General features: G+C 43.3%; 1 protein-coding gene across 5 annotated transcripts in view; it reads right to left on the minus strand.

The window, feature by feature from the left end:
• LOC147105545 (N-acylneuraminate cytidylyltransferase-like) overlaps positions 1-16,394 on the minus strand; it is a 64,752-nt gene that overhangs the window by 28,609 nt on the left and 19,749 nt on the right. For 4 of the 5 annotated variants that reach the window (XM_086010008.1, XM_086010010.1, XM_086010007.1 and 1 more), the window contains exons 3-5: positions 13,038-13,190; positions 6,730-6,863; positions 3,626-3,720 (exon numbers count right to left, since the gene is read on the minus strand). In XM_086010008.1, the coding sequence (XP_085866134.1) occupies positions 3,626-3,720; positions 6,730-6,863; positions 13,038-13,190 (382 nt within the window). The remainder of the gene's footprint in view (positions 1-3,625; positions 3,721-6,729; positions 6,864-13,037; positions 13,191-16,394) is intronic. The other variant, XM_086010009.1, reaches the window with a different exon arrangement.

Genomic DNA, 16,394 nt, shown 5'->3' on the forward strand with positions numbered 1-16,394 from the left:
AAAACAAATGTAGGTCCCTTGCAGTCAGAAACGGGAGAACTTATAATGGGGAACGAGGAAATGGCAGAGCAATTAAACAAATACTTTGGTTCTGTCTTCACAGAAGAGGACACAAATAACTTCCCAGAAATGCTAGGGAGCCAAGGGTCTCGTAAGAAGGAGGAATTAAAGGAAATTAGTATTAGTAAAAAAAGTGCTGGAGAAATGAATGGGACTGAAAGCCAATAAATCCCCAGGGCCTGATAATCTGCATCCCAGAGTACTAAAAGAGGCTGTCATGGAAATAGTGGATGCATTGGTTGTCATCTTCCAAAATTCTATAGATTATGGAACCGTTCCTGCAGATTGGAGGGTAGCAAATGTAACCCCACTATTTAAAAAAGGAGGGAGAGAGAAAACAGGGAACTACAAACTGGTTAGCCTAACATCAGTAGTAGAGAAAATGCTAGCGTCTATTATAAAGGACAAATGTAAGAAGTCACACAACACCAGGTTATAGTCCAACAGTTTTATTTGAAATCACAAGCTTTCGGAGCGCTGCTCCTTCGTCAGGTGAAGCTCCGAAAGCTTGTGATTTCAAATAAAACTGTTGGACTATAACCTGGTGTTGTGTGACTTCTTACATTTGTCCACCCCAGTCCAACACTGGCATCTCCACACCATGGCTATTATAAAGGATGTGATAACAGGACACTTAGAAAATATCAATGGGATTAGACAAAGTCAACATGGATTTATGAAAGGGAAATCGTGTTTGACAAACCTACTAGAGTTATTTGAGGATGTAACTGGTAGAATAGATAAGGGAGAACCAGTGGATGTGGTGTATTTGGATTTTCAGAAGGCCTTTGATAAAGTCCCACATAAAAGAGGTTAGTGTGCAAAATTAAAACACATGGGATTGGGGGTAATATACTGGCATAGATTGAAAATTGGTTAACAGACAAGAAACAGAGAGTAGGAATAAATGGGTCTTTTTCGGGGTGGCAGGCGGTGACTAGTGGGGTGCCGCAGGGATCAGTGCTTGGGCCCCAGTTAGTCACAATATATATCAAGAATGATTTGGATGAGGGAACCAAATGTAATATTTCCAAGTTTGCTGATAACACAAAACTAGGTGGGATTGTGAGTTGTGAGGAGGATGCAAAGAGACTTCAAGGCGATTTAGACAAGTTGAGTGAGTGGGCAAATACATGGCAGATGCAGTATAACGTGGATAAATATGAAGTTATTCACTTTGGTCGGAAAAACAGAAAGACGGAGTATTATTTAAATGGTGATAGATTAGGAAATGTTGATGTAGAAAGGGACCTGGGTGTCCTTGTACACCAGTCACTGAAAGCAAACATGCAGGTGCAGCAAGCAGTTAGGAAGGCAAATGGTATGTTGGCCTTCATTGCAAGAGGATTTGAGTGCAGGAGCAAGGATGTCTTACTACAGTTATTCAGGGCCTTGGTGAGACCACACCTGGAGTACTGTGTGCAGTTTTGGTCTCCTTACCCAAGAAAGGATAAACTTGCCATAGAGGGAGTGCAGCGAAGGTTCACCAGACTGATTCCTGGGATGGCAGGACTGTCACAGAAATCACAGAAATTCACAGAAACCCCACAGTGCAGATAGAGGCCATTTCGGCCCATCAAGCCTGCACCAACACATATCCCACCCTATCCCCGTAACCCCACGTATTTAATCCCCCTAACACTAAGGGTCAACTTATCATAGCCAATCAACCTAACCCGCACATCTTTGGACTGTGGGAGGAAACCGGAGCACCCGGAGGAAACCCACGCAAACACGGGGAGAATGTGCAAACTCCACACAGACAGTCACCCGAGGCCGGATTCGAACCCGGGTCCCTGGCGCTGTGAGGCAACAGTGCTAACCACTATGCCACCTTGCTGCCCGTCGTATGAGGAGAGATTGGGTTGACTGGGCCTGTATTCACTAGAGTTTAGAAGAATGCGGGGATCTCATTGAAACATATAAAATTCTGACAGGACTAGACAGACTGAATGCAGGGAGGATGTTTCCTCTGGCTGGGGGGTCTAGAACGAGGGGGTCACAGTCTCAGGATACGGGGTAGGACATTTAGGACTGAGATGAGGAGAAATTTCTTCACTCAGAGGATGGTGAACCTGTGGAATTCTCTACCACAGAAGGCTGTGGAGGCCAAGTCACTGAATATACTTAAGGAGATGATAAATAGATTTCTAGACACAAAAGGCATCAAGGGGTATGGGGAGAGAGCAGGAATATGGTATTGAGGTAGATGATCAGCCATGATCGTGTTGAATGGTGGAGCAGGCTCGAAGGGTCGAATGGACTACTCCTGCTCCTATTTTTCTGTTTCTATTAAGTAACGTGCACAGCAATTTAGAAATTGAGCATAAGATTCTGAAACAGATGTAGCAAAATAACCAATTTTTTTTTTTTTTTTTTTTTTTTAATTCGTTCCTGGGTTGTGTGAGTCGCTGGCAAGGCCAGCATTTATTGCCCATCCCCAAATGCCCTCAAGAAGGAGGTAGTGAGCCGCCTTCTTGAACCACTGCAGTCCTTGTGGTGAAAGTACTCCCACAGTGCTGTTAAGGAGGGAGTTCCAGGATTTTGACCCAGCGACGATATATTTCGAAGTCAGGATGGTGTGTAACTTGGAAGGGAACTTGCAGGTGATGATGTTCCCATGCGCCTGCTGCCCTTTGTCCTTCTAAGTGGTAGAGGTCGCGGGTTTGGGAGGTGCTGCCAAAGAAGCCTTGAAAGACTTAAAAAAAAAAGACTTGCATTTATATAGTGCCTTTCATGACCGCTGGACGTCTCAAAGTGCTTTACAGCCAATGAAGTACTATTTGAAGTGGAGTCACTGTTGCACTGTGGGAAGCCTAGGCGAGTTGCTGCAGTGCATCTTGCAGATGGTGTGCACTGCAGCCACAGAGCGCCGGTGGTGGAGGGAATGAATGTTTAAGGTGGTGGATGGGGTGCCAATCTCTTGTGCGAGAGCAGGAACAAGCTTGATGAATGGTGGAAAAGGAAAAGAACTTGAGTTATATAGCATCTTTCACAACCTCAAGACATGCCATTTACAGCCAATGAAGTATTTTTGAAGTGTAGTCACTGTTGTAATACAAGGAAATGCGACAACCAATTTGCACACAGCAAGGTCCCACAAACTGAAATCAGATTTAGTAATGTTGGTTGCGGGTTACGTACTGGGCAGGAAAATGAAGGTATACCTCAAAATGAGGCCTTTAAATGGCAATGCTGCAGGAGACATTTTGGACCATTTGTGAGATTTTCTTGGGGCAAAATTCTTACTAGGTGATATCCTCCCCCCAACCCCCACAGGATGGAAGAATTCTGATTGATATGTGGAAGCTGAATGAAAGAACGAATTCTTGTTGGAAAATGAATGCCCATATATCAACACATCACAAATGTAGGACTCTGGTTCTCTCTCCACAGATGCTGGCTGACCTGCTGAGTATTTCCAGCATTTTCTGTTTTTATTACAGAAATCTGGTACCAGATCATCACATGACAATGAAGTTACAGTCAGTCAAAAATACTTGCATATTGCAGTTAGTTGAATGCGTTAAATTTCAGCTGCTTTTTCACTGAATGAACATTTTACTTGATTATTCTCTGTTCTGCAATGGGCCAGTCGATATCTACATCGATGTCCACACTGTATTCTGGTTCCATCTCATAGTAGGCTGTTTTACCACCCTAGGTAAGAAAACAGTTCAAGAGGATAAATGTTCACAATGATGGGCGCATAAAAACTCAATTATAAAATTATCTATTGCCAAAGCCTCTTTCTAAAATAATTAACTTTCATAAGACATGGTTTTAACAGTCGCTCTGCCCCAAACAAACCCACAGAACTCCCGACTTCCTCACAGCAAACAATAAGGAACACATTACCTTAAATGACAAAAGACCATCAATAATCTACCTAGAGAAGTAATGCTACTCATGGTTAGTGGAAAGAAGAAAGGCTTTTATCACCACATCCTATTTCTGCAACTTTCTCCAGTCTTATATCCATCCCTAGCTACATCCCTCGGTCCTCCATGCATTCCCTTGTACATGAATCACAAAGGTAACATGCAGGTACAGCAAGCAATTAAGAAAACAAATGGTATGTGAGCTTTTGTTACAAAGGGATTAGAGTACAAGAGTAAAGAAGTCTTCCTACAGTTACACAGGCCACACCTGGAGTACTGTGTAGTTCTGATTTCCTTACCCAAGGAAAGACATACTTGCCTTAGAGGGAGTGCAACAAAGGTTCACTAGACTGGTTCCTGGGATGAGGAGATTGCCAACAGGAGAGTTGAGTAGACTGAGCCTATATTCCCTAGAGTTTAGAAGAATGAGGTGGTCTAATTGAAACCTTTAAAATTCTTAAGGGGCTTGACAGGGTTAATGCTGAGAAAATGTTTCCCCTGGCTGGGGAGTCTAGAACACGGGGTCACAGTCTCAGAATAAGGGGTCGACCATTTAGGACTGAGATGAGAAATTTCTTCACTCAGAGGGTTGTGAATCTTTGGAATTTTCTACCCCAGAGAGCTGTGGATGCTCAGTCATTGAGTATATTCAAGACAGAGGTCGATAAATTTTTGGGAGCCAAGGGGTATGGGGATAGTGTGGGAAGATGGAGTTGAGGTAGAAGATCAGCCATGATCTCATTAAATGGCAGAGCAGGCTCGAGGGGCCAAATGGCTTACTCCAGCTCCTATTTCTTATGTTCGTATGTTCCCCTACCTCCTAAAGTCCCACGATTGGGGGAGGGCAAAGCCTCCAGCTGCCTTGGCCCCACTCTCCACAACTCCCTCCCTAAACCCATTTATCTCTCCACTTCTCCTGCCTTTAACAACCTTCTCAATACTCATCTTTTCAACCAGACTTTGGGTCGCTCTGCTTAACCTCTCCCTCCATGGCCCAATGTATATTTCCCCATTTATTTCCATTTGTGAAGTGCCTCAAGTCTTTATTTTATGGTAAAAAAAAAACCCTTCAGGTATTACATAATTGGAAGTTGTTTCTATAGAAAAGAGGAAAGAACAAACTTTCATTTATATAGCAGTCTGTGTATTGAGGGGATCCCAAAGCGCTTTACTGCCAATGATTTACATGTGAAGTGCAGCAACTGTAATCTACACAAACACAGCAGCCAATGTGTGAACATCAAGGTCCCACAATGAGATGAATGACCAGTTAATCTTTCGGGTGAGACATAAAAGATCCCATGGCACTATTTTGCAGAAAAGCAGGGGAGTTCTCTCCGGTGTCCTGGCCAATATTTATCCCTCAACCAAAATCACAAACAGATTAACTGATCATAATCTCACTGCTGTTTGTGGGAGCTTGCTGTGGGAAAATTGGCTGCCGCGTTTCCTACATTACAACAGTGGCTACACTTCAAAAAGTACTTAATTGGCTGTAAAGCACTTTGAGGCATCCTGAGGTCATGAAAGGCGCTATATAAATGCAAGTTCTTTCTTTTTCAATCTGCTTTCAGCAACAATTGTTATTCACCAATTTTACAAAGATCAGAGAATTGCAAATGATCTGTCGGTGTATATTCACATCAGGTATAAGTTAACGGCTATTGATTGGTTTTGGAATCATGTTTTGTCCCAGTGAGAGCTAAAGGGGAGTCTGTTTCAAGGTTTTGCAGTTTTGTTTAATTAGGGTCAACAGAGAGATGCTGTGCTCAAAAATACACACCCGGTGTTTTTACTTCTTAAAAGCTGTTTAGACTTTGTCATACCACTCTGACCTAAATGTTAACTGGATGGTGAATTTTAATTGAAGGGATGGATGGGGGTTTTGGCAGCGGGTGTTGTAATCCTGTGGCTGTAGTCACTGAGGTGTTGAAACAGGTGACATTCCAGACAATGCATATTTACTTATCCCAGCATCCGTGACATGGTGTTCCGTCAGTTTGATGCAGCTCTATCATGCAAGACCAAAAGCTTTCAGCTTCTCGTCCACAATGTTGAGGATCTCAGCCCCTTCTGTCTTTACCAACAATTCACAACAACCTGCCTTTATATAGCATCTTTAGAAAAGCTTCCCAAAGTGTCTTTTTATGGAAAAGGAGCTTTTCATTAATGCATTCAGCTTCAGTGCCCAATACTCCAAAATCACCCTGGAGGACAAGTACAACCTCAAACTCCTCCGTCACTAGAATGGACGATCTGCTCAGAAAGCATCTAGGCCTTGACTTGGATAATCACGCCCGAGTTACACTGGAGACTAGCAGCCAAGAGCCCCCACCCCCACAGGTGCCTCAAATCCTGCTTGGGGGGCGGGGGGGGTTCTTTTGGTAAAATCGTGTACCTGCCTGGATAATTTTTAACCTGTGATTGGACCTCAGTGCCCAGGGCTCAATCATAGGCCATAGCACCAGGTTTTCATGGACACGCCTGTTTCGAGCAATCAAGAACAATGAGGCAAGACTCTGGGAACACCCCTTCCCACCTCCTGACGACGACCCAGGGCCTGTGCCTACTACAGGTGTAGGTCCAGCTGTGTCAAATAGGGAGCAACAGGAAATTGGGGCAATGCGACAGGGGTGAAGACTTGACTTAACAGGTCTCCGTCTCATTATCCTCTGACCTGTGCCTGGAGAATGCCAATTCCCACGGACTGGGGTAGAGGAAAATCTCCCACAGCCGGTTATGTTTCATTTTATACGGTAGCTGGATCAAATTCATGTCAGCCAGTTACCTGGTGGCATCTGTAGGTCTGAATTGACTCTGTGGTGGCAAAATAGAATGACCCATTCTCACAGAGTTCTCCTTTCCAGTCTTGCCTTCGGGGTCTTTTAAGTGGATCCAGATTTAAAGGCTCTGTTACTTCACCTATTGCGAAATAAAAACAAAAAGAGAGACAATAGAATTCAATAAATTTGGGATTTACACATTTGGGGGGTGGGGGGAGGATAACCCAAGTTCTCATTGCTTTGAGTTGAACCACTGAGGGTAATTTTACCCTAACTCGCTGGGCAGGAAAACTGTGGGATCGGGTGGAACACCGGTTTTACACCCCGCCCCAATATTACGCTCCATTGACTTCAATGGAGAGTTATGTCGGACACAACGCGAAACCAGCGTTGCACCCGATCCAGTCAGTTTGCCAACGGGTGCATTAAGATAAAATTGTCCTATTTGAAGCCCATTCTCACAGCAGATTACTGAATCTTGCCATCGGTTTAAAGAAGACTGGCAAAGGTCTGTCCTTGTACAGTACCCACCGCTTAAAACAGGCAATCACTTAGATCAGTCAAAAATCAAAAACCATTAACCACTTGAATTAACGTCAATTTCAAAGTTGCTGATTATAGCATCTTAAGTACTCAGTTTATTTTGTGCTGAACCAGTTGTGTTGACTTACCAGCTCGCACCTCACTTAGGTGATTACCTTTTCCGAAAGCCTTTCTTTCTACTACTGTAATAGGGTCTTTTATCAATATGGCTACTCCTTCTTCCCAATTTCCCTGCCCTTTCTAAAGATCCTATAGCCTGGGATACTTAGCTCCTAGTCATGCCCAGCTTGTAGCCAGGCCTCTGTAATGGTTACATCATCATACCCTTTAAGTTGAATTTGTGCTTCCAACTCATCTTATGCAACCTGCATTTCTGTACAGAACTCTTAGTTGGGTAATTGTCCCTACGCCCTGATGGCGTTTTACTCATATTTTGTTGTTGTTGGTGCTCTGTACATGGCTATAAATTATCTAGCCTTTTGATAGTGTGACCCAAGCCCCTTGTGACCCGAGCCAGATATTAGTGTCTTGCGCATGCATTTCCTTAATCTCTCCAAAGGTGGACAGCGGTATGGTCACTTGGTGAGATGAGGCCAGATATGAATCGCTAAGTTACTTTATTTATTTGACAGAAAGGTGAACAAACAGAACAGCAGTTATGACTGGACTCATTTAAATGAAGCAGTGTAATTTATCTTTGCATAATAATACCAAACAAAGAAGAAGTTACTCTGCCCCACATCAGTGGGTCGCCATACAATAATTAAACAAGGTGATTCCTAACTGTCCTCCAGCATTTCTAACCTCTTAGTCTTGACTTTTTCTGGGCCCAGCTGCCTCACTGCATGGATTTAAAAACCTGACTGACTGCATGTCTCTCTGCCAGGTCACCTTCACAGCTTAAAAAATGAAAATATGTCATTGTCAGATACCACCTGCCAAGTTTCAGCACCAGAGACTTGCCAACACATGGTGTTTATTAAAAAGTATTAACAGCACAGAAACAGACCATTTGGCCCAACAGGTCCATGCCAGTATTTATGCTCCATACGAGCTTCCTCCCACTCCTCTTTAGCTAACCCCATCAACATATCCTTCTATTCCTTTCTCCCTCGTGTACTTATCTAGCTTCCACTTAAACGTATCTGTTATTTGTCTCAGCTTATGCCCTGTGGGAGCGAGTTCCACATTCTCATCCCTCTGGGTAAAGAAGTTTCTCCTGAATTCCATATTGGATTTATTGGTCACTATCTTACAGTTATGGCCATTGTTCCCTATAATTTTTTTTTTGGTATGGGCCTTTTAACTGGCTGCACGGCCCAATGTTTTGTACATGCATGGTTACTTCCATTGAAAAACTGGTGTGTGGCCTGCACGGGACCGCCAGGCCGCACAGCTTAGCGGGAACGTTGTTCATGGCCCCTAGTTCTGGTTTCGCCCACAAGTGGAAACATCTTCTCGCCGTCTACCCTATCAAACCCTTTCATAATCTTAAAGTCCTCTATCAGGTCGCCCCTCAGTCTTCTCCTTTCTAGAGAAAAGAGCCCCAGCCTGTTCAATGTTTCCTGATGGGTATAACCTCAGTTCTGGTATCACTCCAGTAAATCTCTTTTGCACCTTCACTCCAATGTCAATATATCCTTTTTAGAATATGGAGACAAGAACTGTTCACAGTACTCTGAGTGTGGATTAACCCAGGTTCGATACAAGTTAAACATAACTTCTCTGCTTTTCAATTCTATCCCTCTAGAAATGAACCATTTAGACATTTATTTTCTAAAGAGTATGGGGCCTCCTTATTTTTCCTACCAAAATGTATTACATTGCACTTAGCTATATTGCAGTTAACTTGCCAGTTACACGCCCATTCTGCAAGCTTATGCGAATAGGTAACGAATTGCTTATTATTTAGAGTCCACGGAGGGAAACATCAATATTTGCTCATTAACATCTTAATTACCTCAGAGGAGCTTTTGTGTGAAGATACTGGCCTAGAAATTCAGTTGCGTTTGCGCCCAATTAGGGGCGAAAGAGTGGGTTGCGCCGGAAGTTGCGTCGCGCCTGAAATTAGGTGGGCCCTAACATCGGCGTTAGCCGGTAGCGCTGCGCCGGCACCGATGACGTCATCGGTGTGCGCAGTGCCCCGGTACCGCCCGAAACCACGCCGATCCCCATCTTCAGTAGCGGCCGCCTCTTCCGTGGCGGGCGCTAACAACATCGGGAGACCGGGTCCTTACTGCAGCCTTAGCGGCGCAAGTTAAGGTGGAGGTGCGGGGCGGCCGCCTGCCCGCACCTCCTTCCCCGGCCTCCTCCACCGCGGCATTGCCGGCTGGTTTCCGTGGAGCCCGGCACTTCTCCGTTGTGCCGGGCTCTTTTGCCGGCACTTGCAATCGGGGCTCCGGCCGTTGCAGGCACCTCCCCCTTAAGAGAAGGGGGAGGCCTGCAGTACAGCAGCCTGCCGCACCGCATCGGGTGGCGCAGCGGGACCGGGAGCGCTGAAATTCACTTTCAGCGCCCCAAGCGGGGCGGACACACCCTGTACCAGCGCCCGGTTCCGCTTTGGGGCGCTGAAAGTGAATATGGGGCGGGCACAACTGGCTCCGCGGCGGGCGCAAAATTTTCGGCGCAAACGTGCTGGCGGGGCTATACCCAATTTCTAGGCCACTATGTTTTAAACTTAGAAAAATAGAAGATACGAGCTGGAGTAGGCCATTCGGCCCCTCGAGCCTGTTCCGCCATTTAATGAGATCATGGCTGATTATCCAAATTCAGTACCCTGTCCCTGCTTTCTCCCCATATCCCTTGATCCCTTTAGCCTTAAGAAATATATCTAACTCCTTCTTGAATATATTTAATAAGTTGGCCTCAAATGCCTTCTGTGGTAGAGAATTCCACAGGTTCACCACTCTCTGGGTGAAGAAATTCCTCCTCATCTCTGTCCTAAATGGTTTACCCCTTATCTTTAGACTGTGACCCCTGGTTCTGGACTCCCCTGCCATCGGGAACATCCTTCCTGCATCTAGTCTGTCTAGTCCTGTTAGAATTTTATAAGTTTCAATGAGATCCCCTCTCATTCTTCTAAATTCTAGCGAATACAAGCCCAATCGACCCAATCTCTCTTCATACGTCATTCCTGCCATCCCAGGTATCAGTCTGGTAAATCTTCGCTGCACTCTCTCCATGGCAAGAACGTCCTTCCTCAGATAAGGCGACCAAAACTGCACACAGTACTCAAGGTGTGGTCTCACCAAGGCCCTGTACAACTGCAGCAAGACATCCTTGCTCCTGTACTCGAATCCTCTCGCTATGAAGGCCAAAATACCATTTGCCTTCTTAACCGCCTGCTGCACCTGCATGCTTACCTTCAGCGACTGGTGCACAAGGACACCCAGGTCTCGTTGCACTTCCCCTTTTCCCAATCTATTGCCGTTCAGATAATAATCTGTCTTCCTGTTTTTGCCACCAAAGTGGATAACCTTGCATTTATCCACATTATACTGCATCTGCCATGTATCTGCCCAATCACCCAACCTGTCCAAATCATACTGGAGTTTCTCTGCATCCTCCTCACAGCACACACGCCCACCCAGCTTTGTGTCATCTGCAAACTTGGAGATATTACATCTAGTTCTCTCGTCTAGATCATTAATATATATCGTGAATAGCTGGGGTCCTAGCACCGATCCCTGCAGTACCCCACTAGTCACTGCCTGCCACTCGGAAAAAGACCCGTTTATTCCAACTCTTTGCTTCCTGTCTGCCAATCAGTTCTCTATCCAAGTCAGTACCTTACCCCCAATCCCATGTGCTTTAACTTTGCACGCCAATCTCTTATGCGGGACCTTATCGAAAGCCTTCTGAAAGTCCAAATACACCACATCCATTGGTTCTCCCTTATCTATTCTACCAGTTACATCCTCAAAAAATTCCAGATTAGTCAAGCATGATTTACCTTTTGTAAATCCATGTTAACTTTGTCCGATCCTGTCACTGTTTTCCAAGTGCTCTATTATTACATCTTTTATAATGGACTCTAGCATTTTTCCCCAATGCCGATGTCAGGCTTACCGGTCTATAATTCCCCGTTTTCTCTCTACCACCTTTTTTAAATAGTGGGGTTACATTAGCTACCCTCCAATCCATGGGAACTATTCCAGAGTCTATAGAAATTTGGAAGATGACCAGCAATGCATCTACTATTTCTAGGGCCACTTCCTTAAGTACCCTAGGATGTAGATTATCAGGCCCTGGGGATTTAATCGGCCTTCAATGCCATCAATTTCCCTAACACCATTTCCCTACAAATACTGATTTCATTCAATTCCTCCCTCTCATTAGACCTTATGTTCCCCGCCATCTCTGGAAGGTTATTTGTGTCCTCCTTTGTGAAGACAGAACCAAGGTATGTATTTAATTTGTCTGCCATTTCTTTGTTCCATATTATAAATTCCCCTGATTCTGACTGCAAGGGACCTACGCTTGATTTAACTTTTTCCTAAAAGCTCCGTGGAAAAATGGTCGAAGGATCATGGAAAAACATACACGTCAGGACTGCTCATTGATGGTACCAACAAGCTGCCTTTAGTTAGCGTACTGTTAGAATGTGAGCGCACAATTACTAATCAATTCCATGATTATATACATTTTTGCACAAAAACTACAATTGATTACTATTAATAGTTCATTTCACTATGCTCGTTTTATTTGTATTAAAACCTCAGTACGGGGAAGATGGCCACGTTTAGAATGCATGTTGCAGGAGTGAGGAGAATGGTTGGCAACAGGGGGATGGTGGTCGGGAACTGAAGGTTGGGTCGCCAGGCCTGGGAAAACCAAGGGGTAGGTTTGTGGGAGGGTACAGAGCACTTGGAGGGGCAGCTTTCGGGATCCGCGGCTCTGATAGGACCCAGAGGGCTGCTGGGGTATGGCAGCACTGAGGGGGGAGGGAATTGGGGGAGAAATAGCCCTGGGGCATAGAGGAAATAGGAGGAAGGTCCCAGGAATATGGGAGCACTGTGGTGGGGGTGATGGGACTGTTGGGATGTTGGAGCTTGGGTGCAGTAGCACTAGGATAGCGATGACAAGGTGTGGGTGTGGTTTTTGTGGGAGGGGGGAAAAAGGGTTGTGGGATGCCAGCGATAATAGCAATAGCGGGTGGGGTCGATGTAAGGTCACAGCAGAGGAAGCAACAGTGGGAGGCTGAGTATTTATTTTAAATAATACAGCTTTCCCCAAACTACAGCAGAGGAAACTTCAACAAATCCTCCGCTGAACCCCCCACAACCAGACCCAAGCCGCGGAGGCCTCCATATGTAGCCCCTTTAAAAGTTCCTCAAGTGCAGTTTCAGCACTTTTATTAATTTACTTCAAAAGCACTGAAGTTCAAGCCAACCAAACAAGTTGCCTCAATCCCCTGACCCACAATGGTTCCCAGTGTAAGTGCAGTCAAGCGGAGATACCTGGGAGGCACTGGTGCACGACTCCCACAGCACCATGCAATCAACATATACAATGGCTTCATAAAATGTACACTTTCATTAGAATATAGATGAATGGCCATTTAGAATCATACTTCAGCGATCACACAGTTATCAGAAATCTTTCATCTCCAATTTTAACTAACAAGCCTAGATTCTCCAATCTCCCTTATTTAATCCAATTTATTTTAAGAGGGTTAAGACCAGCACTAAAATAACATGGATTAGAAAAACTAGGCTACAACGTCCATATTTTATTCAAAAACTAATATTAAATTGTACACATGGTCTACCTTTGTTCACCTCCTTCCAGCGAAAATGATGGCGTCTTACAACAGAAAAGACAGAGTCATACTTCTCTTCCTTGATCATCTTCACCGCATCCCCAAGATGGTGTGGATGGAGACAGGGAGAAGTGCACTGTATATGACCCACCACATCAATTTCTGTCATGGAAAGGAATACAAGAACGGTTATGGTTTATAAAGCGCGTGAAGGAATGAGGATTGCAAGCAGGGAAGTGGAGAGAACCAAGATATACCAATCAGAGGTAGCTCATGTGTTAAATAACCTGCAAATTGCTTAAATAAATAGAGAAGACTTAACTATTTTCTATTAAGCCATTTCTAGGTCATTTAACACATCTTTTCTGGCACTGGTGGATCTGTTCTCCCTTCCCCTCTATTTTATCCTCAATCGTACCAAGATGTAGACGTATTATAAAAAGGATATAGAAACACTGGAGAAGGTGCAAAAATGATTTACTAGAATGATATCAAAACTGAGAGGTTATACCTATCAGGAAAGATTGAACAGGCTGGGGCTCTTTTCTCTAGAAAAGAGAAGACTGAGGGGTCACCCGATAAAGGTCTTCAAGATTATGAAGGGGTTCGATAGGGTAGACGTAGAGAAGATGTTTCCACTTGTGGGGGAGACCCGAACTAGGGGCCATAAATCAAACAGGGAATTCAGGAGAAACATCTTTACCCAGAGAGTGGTTAAAATGTGGAACATGCTGCCACAAGGAGTAGTCGAGGCAAATAGCATTGTTGCATTTAAGTGGGAGCGAGATAAACAGGAGGGAGAAAGGAATAGGTTATACTGATAGGACTAGATGAAGGGGGGGCGGGGTGGAAATGTTCCCTCATTTTTTTCGTACTGAGCGGGCCACAAACTCCTTTGAGTGTGACCTTTTTGTCAGTGAACAAATTTTAAAAAACAACAAACTTTAACAACAGCAACCACTTAAAAGCATATATACAGTAATGCCATATTGCCACCCCACCGTCTCAAATCATGAGACAATCAGACAAGGTCTTATAAAAGTTTAATTAACATAACTTCTGCTTTTGAATTCTACTCCTCTAGAAATGAGCCCCAGTGCTTTATTTGCACTTATGGTTTTTTTAAACCTGCATTGCTACTTTTAATGATTTGTGAATCTATACCCCTAGGTCCATTTGCACCTCTACTCCATTTAGTCTCTTATTTTCCAAGGAGTAGGCAGCCTCCTTATTCCTACCAAAATGCACCAGCTCACATTTATCAATATGGAAATTCATTTGTTATTTACATGCCCATTCTGCAAGTTTGTTTACAGTAGAATTAATTTAAAGCTTTTAGTTCATCATGTACAAACTCTATTTAATAAAAAATTGTCACTTGTCAGAAATGACTGGGATATCAAAGAACTGCATAATATTGCATTAACACTTCAGAAACATCACTCAGTTATACGGTTGTGCATCGACAAACAATCCAAAAGCCCAAGGTGAGCTGAAAAAGGCATATCTATCTGTGCGGTATGTATTAATTTTAAAGTTTTCAACATCTTAGCTCATCCCTCAGGTCACGATAGCAATGGCTGCACAAGCAGCAGGAGCAGCGGCTTTCCTATGGCACTGACGTGCTGGGCGTCCACATAAGTAATCACAATGCAACAAAGAAAAGTGCTGCAGTTCTTTAGTTCACAGTATTAAAAAGAATTGAACAAAAACGGGTATCTGCATTCCCAACTTCAATTACTTCCGTTAATAAATGTTATCTTCTGCAACCAGCACTCCCCCATGTGACATGTCAGAAATGCAGCACTCATTCACAAGTGCAGAAAAATACATACACAATTTGCGTCAATTAATTAAATACAAAAAAGCAGAAAAAGCTATGATTTAACAGAAATAAATATTCAACTATCTTCCTGGACAGGAGAACCAATCAGACTGACTTGGAAATGTTTACAAATATATTGATGGAGAGATGTTAATTTACATATTTCACTTCTAATGTTTTTCTCAAACATTCACCACAATATTAATCCCTGCTCTTATCATGAAAAGTGCTGAATTATTTTAGGTACTTCCCAATTAAATAGTGGGAAACAAACTTAATTGCACTCAATTTTTAATCTCCTATTTCAAACATTTATACCAAATCAAAATTGTACACCATCAGTTTAATCTATGTATTTTCTGTGTCTTTCTCAATAAATAGTAGTTTCTTCTAAAAAGTAGTTTCCTGCAAATTTTATACATCATTATATAACTCACATTTCTATTAAAACTCCACTAAACGTTTAAGAGGAAATCTATATTTACATTATTCCTGGGACTTGTTAGGACAATAAAACGACAGACAAAATAAAATGGTTTGTGTTTTTTGCCTTTTTTGGTTCTCTTCCTAAACGTCTTAATGATATTTTTTTTTTTTAAATATGTAACTTTTACAAATCCTCCCCCCCCCCCCGCCCCAACAGCATGGTTGCATGTTTGTGTAAAGCTACTCACTTCAGTCGATCATTCAAAATAAAATAGAGAAATTTCAATTTTAAAATGTTTTAAGCATTTCAGACCCTCTTTAAAAGACCTGGTTGAAACTTGTTTAGATGAGGGGAAAATTGATTTTTGTTTCTCTTTCTTCCAAAATCATATTCGAAACTTAGGAGGGAAAAAAGTGTTTTTAAACACTCATTTTTTTGTGAAAAGTTCATTAAAAATCTTTAAATTATTTTAAGAAGTTGCTCCAAGTTTCTTACCCTCTTCAATGCAGTCGTTAAGTACCTAGGGTACTTAAGGAAGTGGCCCTAGAAATAGATGCATTGCTGGTCATCTTCCAAAATTCTATAGACTCTGGAACAGTTCCCATGGATTGGAGGGTAGCTAATGTAACCCCACTATTCAAAAAAGGTGGTAGAGAGAAAACGGGGAATTATAGACCGGTAAGCCTGACATCGGTAGTGGGGAAAATGCTAGAGTCCATTATAAAAGATGTAATAGCAGAGCACTTGGAAAACAGTGACAGGATCGGACAAAGTCAACATGGATTTACAAAAGGCAAATTATGCTCGACTAATCTATTAGAATTTTTTGAGGATGCAACTGGTAGAATAGATCAGGGAGAACCAGTGGATGTGGTGTATTTGGACTTTCAGAAGGCTTTCGATAAGATCCCGCATAAGAGATTAGCGTGCAAAGTTAAAGCACATGGGATTGGGGGTAAGGTACCGACTTGGATAGAGAACTAGTTGGCAGACAGGAAGCAAAGAGTTGGAATAAACGGGTCTAAGCTGGGTGAGCGTGTGTGCTGTGAGGAGGATGCAGAGAAACTCCAGTATGATTTGGACAGGTTGGGTGATTGGGCAGATGCAGTATAAT

The sequence above is a fragment of the Somniosus microcephalus genome, chromosome 17 (assembly GCF_052327205.1).
Source record: "Somniosus microcephalus isolate GS21.2 chromosome 17, FLI_Smic_1.0, whole genome shotgun sequence".
Taxonomy (NCBI): domain Eukaryota; kingdom Metazoa; phylum Chordata; class Chondrichthyes; order Squaliformes; family Somniosidae; genus Somniosus; species Somniosus microcephalus.